This window comes from Brachyistius frenatus, unplaced genomic scaffold (genome assembly GCF_029030835.1).
Source record: "Brachyistius frenatus isolate BFR_SWC_R1_liver_20210118 unplaced genomic scaffold, ASM2903083v1 Contig_373, whole genome shotgun sequence".
Lineage (NCBI taxonomy): Eukaryota > Metazoa > Chordata > Actinopteri > Embiotocidae > Brachyistius > Brachyistius frenatus.
Genome location: NW_027210972.1, coordinates 17,501 through 28,217, shown reverse-complemented (window position 1 = coordinate 28,217; position 10,717 = coordinate 17,501). Strand labels below are relative to the sequence as shown.

The window sequence follows — 10,717 nt, the reverse complement described above, 5'->3', positions numbered from 1 at the left end:
TGGAAAGTCAGGTCGGACTAAGTCCTCAAATTGGTCCTGTGTTGATGCAGCAGATAGATTTATACTGGTAGCATTACAAAGGAAATATACAGGAGCATTTAAAACAAACAGAAAACAGCCTAACTCAGACACAAACAAACAGTGATTCACTTTGTTTACAGGTACATTAAAGTGTAATAAATAATTTTACAGTGGTGTTGTGAAGGTACAGCATGTCAGGAGTAAATAACAAGCCAATCAAATCACCTACAGCAGCGCTGGACCGTGAGCTCGAAGAAAACTACAATTCCCACAATTCTCTCCGTATTGCGCATGCGTTGTCGTACCATAACGACATGACGGACGGTTATGTTTTCAGTAGCAACCGTAACTCTCAACTGAATAAAGTCCTCGTAAAAGGTAAGAAATGTTTAGAAAGTGAGCAGGAAAAAAATCCCTGAAAAACATTTTTGTAAAATACGGAGCCATAAACGTCACAATGGTGTCATATTACGATAATTAGCAGACGCAGCTAGCCGGTTAGCCGAATGTAGCGCTGCTAACTCAGCGCTAGTTTGAAATTTGAAGGAGAGAAATCACAACAAACTCAAGCTGTTGTTGTTTTCTTTCCACATACACGTTTCTGACTGTCGTTCGTACTGTTACTCAAACCTGTGGGATGTATTACGTTTGTTTCGAATAACGTCACTTTAGCAAATCAGTGTTGAAGATGTGACGCCAAACTCCGTTTTAATTCTGGCAGCTTTTCATGGCTGACGGATAAAAGGTGATTTTACACAAGATATCAGACATCTTACAAGACAGCGAAGAGTCACGAAAAGCCAGTTTGTTGGATCGGCATTAATTCAACACATCAAACTATTTTCATTTCAGTGAAATTTCAAAGTAAAAAAGGCTCGCATCATATCATTCCGCTAAGTGATGGCGGACGTATCAAATGAATTTTTCAAAATAAAATAATAAATAATGTGGAAAATGAATGGCTTGTGGTGTGTAACATGAATGCTGAATTCATTATAAAATACACGCTATCATGAAAAAGCAGTAAGGCTTCTTCTGCGGTGTGTATTTTCTACCCATCACCTGGATTAGTCTTTAATAGGGGATTTTGTAAACGGAGTTTGGTGTAAGGTTTTGTCCAATCTTTGTAGTTATAATCTTTGGGTTATATTGATGTAGGACCACATCCTGACCTCTGACCTCATTCCTAGTGCCTGTCAAGTGAAAATGTAAATGTTGAAACTTATTTGACTGATGGAGGTTTTTATTTCCAGACTGAATCATGTCCACTGTTCTCGATGACACGGCAGCAGATGTGCCAGTCAGAGACATCACAGTCCACCTGTCCCGACTCCCAGCAGCTCCTCAAGGTCTGTAAACACATCTGCTCCGTGTTTGTCCATGAGATTGCACATGTTAATATCTAAAACCCCAGATGTTGTTTCAGTGTCTGATTTCTAACAGGTTTGAATGATGCTGTTCATAACTTTCTTTTTGGCGTGTTTACTGCTGCATGGAAACTTGAAAGGGTACCTGATAATAGTAAAAACTAAAAAAGTACATCAGGCATAAATGAACAGGACACATTTTGGAGTTAGTGTTAATACTGCGAGGACGATGCATCGCTGCGTTTATCACTTCCTGTCAGTAATTTTTTAATTTTTATGTTTGATTTATAAGATTTAAGACCATATAATGTCCTAAAAAGTCGTTGGTGGATTTTGTTTCAGATATGTGAATAGTTGAATTTATAACCGCAAGAAATATTTTGTTTATTATGTTCTGACAAATTTAAAGCTGGGTTTCTGTCAGTTTGTTAGATGGACATACATATTAATATTGGATATAAATCCAGATTAATATCATTATTGATTTAAAACACAGCGCTGCTTTTATTCAGCCTCAGCTGATGGACACTTGTGCCGTTGTGTTGATTCGTGCGCACAGATCCGTATCAGCATGCTCGTGCACGACAGGACATCTCGCGGGTGTCCAGGGAGGAGCTGGAGGATCGATTCCTGCGTCAGCACGAGGAGACGCTGCTCCTCAAACAGCACATCCACAAACAGGACGACAAGATCAAGAAGTGAGACGCTCATACGCTGCACAGAGCCGAAGAAAACTCAGTTTCAGAGTTCTCCTTGTTTATTATTTATTTATTTATTCATGGGGGTTCTGGGGTCCTACATTCAGGTGATTTAACATTTTTCAAACTAAAATATGTCATTTCACAACATGTTTGAACATGATTATCTCCATATCTGTGTGAAACTGTCCAAACAGTTTGAGAGGCCCTCAAATAAACCCTCCTCCTCCTCCTCTTACTCCTCCTTCACTTCCTCCTCCTCCTTTTCTTCCTCCTCCTTCTACTCTTCCTCCTCCTCCTGCTCCTCCTCCAGGCTGGGTACTAAGCTGATGCGTCTGGTGAAGGACCGGGGTCGCATGGAGCAGCTGGCGGTGGGAGGAGCCCTGCCCCTGACCAGGCTGAGAGATGTGGAGATGGAGGAGGTGATGGAGGAGCTGCAGGAGAAGGTGCGGGGCCTACAGGCCGACAACGAGCGGCTGAAGCAGCGCCTCCTGGTGGCCAAGCAGCAGCTCGTCACCTCTCAGAGCCAGAGAGCAACGCCGTACGGCCACGTCCTGCCTCGGGTAAACTCGGGGTTGAAGAAGCTCCGAGACGACGCCTCATCTCCTCCGATGAGACCGAAGAGTGAGCCACAGATATGTTGACCTTTAATTCATCAGTCTATTAATCTACGATCGTCAGAAACAACAGACAAGGTCGACTAAAATAACTGAACCTAGAAGAATCTTTGGTGAAACCATCGTCTGGTAGACCGTCTGAGTTTTTATTCAGGAAACAACTGATTTATAGACACCAGTTCATTGAATTATTCCAGCGGGTCTGAGAGGGTCTGGCTCTGCGCTGCGGTGGATCAGTGAACTGTGCAATGGGGGGAGGGGGGCGGAGCCTCTTCCACTGCTGTGGGTCTGATGTGAGACTCAGAGACAGTCGGTGTGAATGTGTTCAGTCTTATTAAATCCATCATTCTTCCTCACTGACCTCAGTTCTGATTTATCCACCTGCTGTGTGTCTTTATCTCCAGTTACATTCTTCTGTGTCCACAGTCCTTCAGAAGGCAGATAGTTGAAGGTTGGAACGACTCTAATTTGACGCCCCGCAGGTTCCAGGAGTTTGGAGGGAGCCGGGAGACCTCCGTCCGGCCAGCTGCCCCGGTACGGACACAGCCTCCTGGAGGAGGCGCGGGCCGAGATACGCAACCTGTGAGTGTCGGTGGAACACGCCTGTACCAACGAACTGTTGTCGGAGGAGTTGAGGTTCAGGTGTGTTTGTAATGAGGTTGAACAGCTGACTCCGTGTCCCAGAGAGAACGTGATCGAGTCCCAGCGGAGCCAAGTAGAGGAGCTAGAGGGAGTTTCGGAGCTGCTGAGGGAGGAGCTGAGGAGGAAGGAGGCCGACCACGAGGAGAGACTCCTGCAGGCCCGACAGCAGCACACCTCCAAACTCAGGTAGTGGCCGCTCCGAGATCTGGTGAGCCGGGCCTTTTAATGGAAGCGTGTAAACAAACATGTCTGACTCGCAGGTCGCAGGTCAACAGCAACGTGACGCTGATCAAACTGCAGAAGCAGCTGGCGGACAGATCCAACGCCGTCACCGAGCTGGAGGGGCGATTCGTGCAGCTGCAGGAGGTGAGCAGCGTCGACCTCTTCCTCACTCCACGAGTCCAATATCAACAAATCAATACAGCAGCTTTGAACAGAGGATGTTTACAGCCCGAGGCGAGGCGTGTGTTCTCTGAACCTCCGAGGTCCAAAGGATCAATATCATTTAATCTGAGTGTAAATAACCAGCTGATGATGTTAACCTGCAGGTTCCAACAGGAAAAGAACATGTTCAGTAAGACACTTGCTTTTAATGCTCTTTTAATTACGATTAATCTTCTGATTGTTTTTAACTCTGAAAAAGTCAGAAATATTCTGATTATAGGGAAAAAAACTGAGAAAAGCAGAACATGTTTGTGTCTAAAGTATTTGATCATTAAAACAGAATAAATAATTCTCCTTCAGGTGATTAATCACTGCAGCCGTAATCAATATGTTCTCACCAACCAATCAGAACCATCAGTGATGTCATCAACCATCAGTGATGTCATCGTTGGTTTGTGATCGTTATGAATCCTCCAGTTCAGATTCTGTCCGTCACCATCTTTGTTAGTTCGGAGCGGTTTGGAGCAGGAAGTGACCATATTTGGACGAGCTGGGGGAGGAGCCAGAGGTGGATCTGACCGATCTGATTGGAAACCTGACGATACTACGTCCCGCCCACCGATAGCTGTAACCTGACTGCACCACAGGCCTGTCATCTGTGTTTTCCAGAGTCAGCAGACGCTGAAGGTCAGTCACGACGTGGCGATGACGAAGGTGGACGAGCTGTCGACTCAGCTGAAAGACGAGCGGCTGAAGAGTCTGGAGCTTCAGAAACAGCTGCAGAGCTTGAGCATCTCCAACATCCAGACGGAGCAGGTGAGTTTCTGGGTTTGTTCTGGTGAATACGACATCGTGAGAACAGCGTGAAAGAGGCTCTTGGCCTCAACGATGAACTGGTTAGATTTTGGTGGTCAGAGGTCAGAGTTCAAGGTCACTTTGACCTCATGTCCCTCTCATCTAACATTCTTGTGAACACGATATTTTGGGAACGCCTTGAAGGAATTTCACCAAACGTGGCTCAAACATTCTCTTGGACGATAAACCGATAAGACGTTGGTGGTCAAAGGTCACCTAATTCAGGAAGCTTCACCATCTTTGTTTTGTACAGTTACCATGGTTACAGGTTATCATTCTCTGTTCACACTCATCCCCCACTTTGTCTGTGTTGTTGCTGTTGAACAGCTGCAGGAGCGAATCGGTGAGCTGGAACAGGAGGTCGACCTGCTGAAGGACAACAACGAGAAGCTGGTGACCAGGTGAGCTCTCAGGCGTCTCTTCATACGTGTTTGTGTTGGTTTATATGCGTCTCACGTGGTCTCCGTGTGGTCTCGTCCTTTCAGAGCCTTTGACATGTCTCAGCAGCAGAAGTGGCAGCTTCGTGAGCAACAGCTGAAGCTTCAGATCGGCCAGCTGGAGACGGCACTGCAGGCCGACCTCGTGGACAAAAACGAGATCCTGGACAGAGTCAAGGCGGAGAGAGGCGCGTCCACATCCTCTGGCACCGAGTTAATCAATGTATCAGGAATAATATTCACATGCTCAACATCCCTGTGGCGGTTTTTCAGACACGAATGAGAAGCTGACAGAAGAAAACAAGAAGCTTCAGATTGAGTTCCTGGAACAGAAACAGCGACTGGAGGACGTGAAGCAGAGGCTGAACTTCTACAGCAGAGTGAGACGCTTCAGTTTCAGAATACATCCTGAAGAGAGGCGTGAACAAACAGATCCTCTCTAAATCCACACGTCAGTAAACGTCCTCACTGATGCTGTTTTCGCTGTGTTTTTTAAAGGAGGGCGATTACGACGTGGCCGAACTCACCGAGGCGCTGCTGCTCATCAAAGTAAGTGGAACCGTTTGAAGTGTATTCTCCGCATCCATCGTGATGATTTATTTAGTCTCCTCACCTGGACCTTCTCTCAGAGGCGTAAATCCCAGAGGAGTGGAGAGCTGGGCTTCCTGAAGGAGGAGGAGGAGGAGAGCGGCGTCCGAGAGCTGCGAGCCGCTCACGCCGAGACCATCCAGGAGCTGGAGAAGACCCGGAACCTGCTGAGCATGGAGAGCCAGATCAGCAGAGACTACAAGGTGGAGCGGGTCGACATCGCCGGCGTCTCTTCGGTTTGACTCTGAATTCGTTCGTGTTTTTTCTCCGCTGGAAACAGTAAACCGGTGAAATGTGTGTCAGGTGGAGCTGGAGGCTGCGACCAGGAAGATGGACGGCGACAAATCTGAGTACGAGCAGAAGCTGAAACGTCAGGCTCAGCTGCTGGACGCCAGGGCGGCCAAGATCCGGAAGCTGGAAGGTGAAGTTTAGACTGTTTGTGTTTCTGTCTGAAATGAGCGTTCGGAGCTCTGATTATCAACTGAAGCTGTTTCCTGCTCCTCAGCTCAGCTCAGAGACATCGCCTACGGCACCAAGACCTACGTCTTCAAACCCGACGTCCCGGGTGAAGACGAGGCGGAGGAGCTGGACGAGACTCTTCACCTAGAACGTGGAGAAAACCTGGTGGAGCTTCAGATCGTCGGCGCCGCTCTGTCTCCGTCCGCCCTGCAGGCTCTGGGCGACGGCAAACCCTCCACCTTCTGCACATACTCCTTCTACCTGTTCGAGCTGCACTCCACGCCCGTGGTGACGGGCCGCATGCCTCGGTACGGCTTCACCTCTCAGTACGTGGTGAGCGCGGACGAGCGCTTCCTGGACTACCTGCAGAAGGGCTCGGTCACCGTGGAGCTGCACCAGGCGCTGGGTCTGGACTGGAGGACGCTGGCGGCCGGACAGCTGAGGCTGCAGCAGCTGCTGGAGCAGGACGGGAGGATCCACGGCAGCCTGCCGCTGGTCGGTGAGTGAAGCAGCTGATGGACACAGAGACACTCAGATGATGTTAACATGCTGGACAAACAGTGTTTATACCACAAACTGTAATAAAAGAGTTCATAGCTTCCAGTTTCTGAAAAATGGTTCCGATCCAGAAGTGTCTTCAGCTGCAATACCAGCGAGTGCCACTAGAGGTCGGCTCCAAAAAGCCTCCGGCTCCATAGACTCCCATTCAACTTCTCTCATCAAATCCAAAGTGAATAAAATGTGTCCATCAGTTATCTCGGTGTTGTTAGCTAAAGTCACTCCTTCTTCTTAGTTTTCTGGAGGTCCATCTGAAAATAATCCCTCATTCATTAGAAAAGAAGATTCAAGAAGACCTGTTTTTGGGGGCGTGTCTGTTTGATTGACAGGCCTGTGGTGCAGTCAGGTTACAGCTATCGGTGGGCGGGACGTAGTATCGTCAGGTTTCCGATCAGATCGGTCAGATCCACCGCTGGCTCCTCCCCCACCTTGTCCAAATATGGTCACTTCCTGCTCCAAACCACTCCGAACTAACAAAGATGGTGACGGACAGAATCTGAACTGGAGGATTCATAACGTTCACAAACCAACGATGACATCACTGATGGATGATGACATCACTGATGGATGATGACATCACTAATGGATGATGACATAACTGATGGTTGGAGGAAACAAATCTGATCTGAGGATGAGCTTTATTTGACCTTTTGTTCAGGTTGTCCTCAGAAAAACGTGTAGTTTGAATAAAAGATAAGAATGTATGTCAATCTGTTTCAGGATCACGTGAGGAGGTTCGGTCCTTCGGCTCGGTGGATTACTGGATCAGGTTGAGGATTCCCATGACGGAGACCCTGCGGCTGTACAACGAGAAGCTGAAGGCGGTGGGCTTCATCAGCTCGGCTCTCAGCGAACACACACAGGTACGTCACTGATCGACCTGCAGATCATCTGATCAATAATTTCATCTACAGAATCTTTGTTGTTTAACAGATCGTTAAAGATTTGTTCGTTTTCAGTCTCGCGAACTCTCTGTCTCTTCCTGCAGGCGGCGAGCAGCAGCTGGAACGAGCTCTTGGTCACCGTCCGGCGCTGCTCGGACCTTCAGTGCCGGACGTCCCGGCAGCCGAGCCCCTACGTCGTCTACAGGTTCTTCCACTTCCCCGACCACCCCACTGCCACCGCTCACGACCTCCGCGACGCCGAGTTCGACGACCTCAAGTCTTACTCGGTCCTGATGGATGGGGACCTGGACCGGTACCTGAGGTCCGAGGTCCTGCATGTCTACGTATTCGACTACAAAGAGGAGCAGGTGGACACGTACATGGGGAAGGCCCAGGTGCCTCTGCTGCATCTGGTCCAGGACCAGGACGTCACAGGTGAGGGTCGCCTGGTTACGCACATCCAAATCAAACTGACTTCACCTGGTCAGTAGATGGACCATCTGATTGGTGCTTCACTCTAACGGTTGTGCGCAGCTGTGTCAGACTGAGGATCTGCAGGCTGAGACTGCAGCTCATCTTCTTTTATTTTAAAAGAGCATTCTCTGCTGTTTGTTGCCTCAGGTGTGTTCGAGCTGGCAGATCCTTCTGGACTCTCCGCCGGTCACATAGAGGTGGCACTGAAGTGGAAGTCCTCTTACGTCCCTCCACCCGGCTCCATCATGGCCGCCGAGGAGAGCGAGTTTCACCCAGAGGAGGTCGAGGAGACGCAGAGACGAGAGGAGCTCCGTGTTGAGGACAAGAGGAGAAACGCTCTGCAGGAGGAAGACAACCGACGCTCTGAAGCTGCTGTCCTTCCACAGAGGACACAAATAAAGGATGGACCGATGGCCAAGAGAGTCACGTTTGTAGACGCCACCGCTGCGGACGAACAGGTGATGACATCACACACCGATAACGAGCCACAGCAGATATCTAAATACTCAGGACGCAACATCCAACTCTCCAATCACGTTTTTACTCTGAGCTCGTTCACCACACAGGAACAGCTTCCGATTGGATGAGAGACTCAACATGGCTGCCGCCAATTTCTGTCGCCAAACAGTGAATAAAATAATATAATACAAAGATTAAAAAGGTGGTTTGCTGATGAAAGCTGACGATACTACGTCCCTTTAGCTAACAACACCGAGATAACTGATGGACACATTTTATTCACTTTGGATTTGATGAGAGAAGTTGAATGGGAGTCTATGGAGCCGGAGGCTTTTTGGAGCCGACCTCTAGTGGCACTCGCTGGTATTGCAGCTGAAGACACTTCTGGATCAGAACCATTTTTCAGACCTGGAAGCTTCGAACACTTTTATAAACAGTCTGTGGTTTCATGTTTGTTTCTTTTCTTCTGTCAGTCTGAGGATCGAAGCTCAGCAGCTCCCAACACGTCTGCAGAGAAGATACCGACGTCAGCAGCTGTTGTCCAGGTAAACGCTGCCTGATTAAAGAGAAGGCTGCTCTCAAACCTCACGACTCAATTACAACACTAGTACCTGTAATAAATCAGCAGGTGGTTGTTATTCTATACTGTTATTATCCTAAAATCAATTAAAATGTTGCACAAAGATGCCCAAAATATGACAGTCGCTGTGGTAACGTGTCGTCATTTTTGTATCAACAGGTTGATTCTAAAGCTGCTCAAAGCGCCGCTGAGGAAGACGGTGATGAAGAGGAGTCTCAGGTCTCTGAAGGACAGCTGGTCTCGGTGAGCCCTCCGTCCGGCTCCGACGACTCCGACATCTCCGAGGACATCGTGGAAGGTCAGAACATGCTGATCAGTACTGACCCCTGGTGGTCGTATCTGAACCGACAGTCAAAGGGAAGGTGTTTTTAGTACAGAAGCACATTAACGCCACTAAAACTACAAAATAACAGAAGCTTTTACTGGGAAAATCTTGAACTAACCTGTAAAAAGTCACAAATTTCAAGTAAGTAAATTTTATAAAATGTCAAGATCCCACAATGCAGTGAGTTTCGTGGAATATCAGGGACATTTTAAAAGTCTTTCCAGACAGGGAAAGTTTGGGGAGTTTGATCATGGAAAACCAGGGAATTTTGTTTGCATGATTACATTTTAGTTGCCATTGATCAAAAAAAAAAATTAAATTATATTTTCCCTGTAGTTTTTTTTTTTTTTTTTTTTTTAAATCCCGTTATTTCACGTGTTGGAAAATGTAAATTTGAAGACTTGAGGATACAAAATAATGAATTCAAAGATTGGGTGATGAAAAATAATAGATGTAAAAGCTGACTGATGTTTGTAAAACTACTATCAATCAATCAAATGTTGAAGAGGAAGCCCCTCGTTGCCACGCCAACAATAAGAAGCCTGCTGGTGACTGACATTCCCATCTGAAACATGTTGTAGGTGTTTTGTGTGTTTGTAATGATGCTCAGGCCTCTTTGGGTGATAATAACTGCAGCAGCTTTAAGCAGTGAAAAGTTTTTTCCCGAAAACACCTGTGAGTTTGTAGATTGAAGGAATTAAAATAAAGTCTGTAGCTTGTTTTCCTGTTTGTTAGACTTCAGTTCCAGTTTTGTAGTCAGTGAAAGTTCAGGGAGTTCAACGTTTGACCCTGAGGTTACAAAAACACCAAACTTTCATTTAAATTCCTTCATTTTTAGCTCATAATTTCTTATCTGTTCTTATTTGTTCTTATTGTCTCATGTGCGTTGTTGTGTTTCCACACCAACGCTGTCCACTGCTGCTGTGAGTCTGGAGGCCGAACCGGCATCGACCCGGATGGGTTTTAATCACCTCCTCGTCTTCACGCTGCTCGTGTTGTTGTTTTCCTGACACCACGTTAATATTGAATGCAGCTGCCGATAATCTTTAGAGCCGAACTTCATAAATGTTAATGAAATGAGACGCAGGAGACGGCATGTTCAAACGTTCAGCGTGTGCTTTTTATTTCCGTCTTGAAACGCCACCTCTCAGTCATCTTTGTTTTTTCTCTCCTCGGCTGCTTCCTGTCCAGATGTGGAGGTCCCGGCGGCCGCAGACAATCAGAGCGCATCGACTCAGTCCGACAGCGATGACTGCATCGTTCACGGAGCGGCCGCGGGGAGGAAGGTCAGTGAACGCCTCTTCTGTTTACAGCTTCAGTGAGTGTTTGGGAGGTTGTTGTTGCTGCAGACTTGATGAAAACTCGGCTC

The 10,717-nt window shown here is 47.3% G+C and overlaps 1 protein-coding gene across 1 annotated transcript in view; it reads left to right on the top strand.

Annotated features, from left to right (window-relative positions):
* The first annotated feature begins 322 nt into the window (after positions 1 to 322).
* Positions 323 to 10,717, top strand: part of rpgrip1l (RPGRIP1 like) — a 14,207-nt gene continuing 3,812 nt past the window's right edge. The window contains exons 1-21 of the mRNA XM_069724360.1: positions 323 to 399; positions 1,275 to 1,370; positions 1,948 to 2,086; positions 2,400 to 2,710; positions 3,186 to 3,285; positions 3,388 to 3,531; positions 3,606 to 3,711; positions 4,399 to 4,545; positions 4,912 to 4,985; positions 5,070 to 5,209; positions 5,295 to 5,401; positions 5,520 to 5,570; positions 5,651 to 5,812; positions 5,913 to 6,030; positions 6,115 to 6,567; positions 7,347 to 7,489; positions 7,615 to 7,945; positions 8,132 to 8,442; positions 8,917 to 8,988; positions 9,183 to 9,321; positions 10,540 to 10,634. Coding sequence (XP_069580461.1) covers positions 1,283 to 1,370; positions 1,948 to 2,086; positions 2,400 to 2,710; positions 3,186 to 3,285; positions 3,388 to 3,531; positions 3,606 to 3,711; positions 4,399 to 4,545; positions 4,912 to 4,985; positions 5,070 to 5,209; positions 5,295 to 5,401; positions 5,520 to 5,570; positions 5,651 to 5,812; positions 5,913 to 6,030; positions 6,115 to 6,567; positions 7,347 to 7,489; positions 7,615 to 7,945; positions 8,132 to 8,442; positions 8,917 to 8,988; positions 9,183 to 9,321; positions 10,540 to 10,634 — 3,231 coding nt within the window. The 5' untranslated portion in view covers positions 323 to 399; positions 1,275 to 1,282. The remainder of the gene's footprint in view (positions 400 to 1,274; positions 1,371 to 1,947; positions 2,087 to 2,399; positions 2,711 to 3,185; positions 3,286 to 3,387; positions 3,532 to 3,605; positions 3,712 to 4,398; positions 4,546 to 4,911; positions 4,986 to 5,069; positions 5,210 to 5,294; positions 5,402 to 5,519; positions 5,571 to 5,650; positions 5,813 to 5,912; positions 6,031 to 6,114; positions 6,568 to 7,346; positions 7,490 to 7,614; positions 7,946 to 8,131; positions 8,443 to 8,916; positions 8,989 to 9,182; positions 9,322 to 10,539; positions 10,635 to 10,717) is intronic.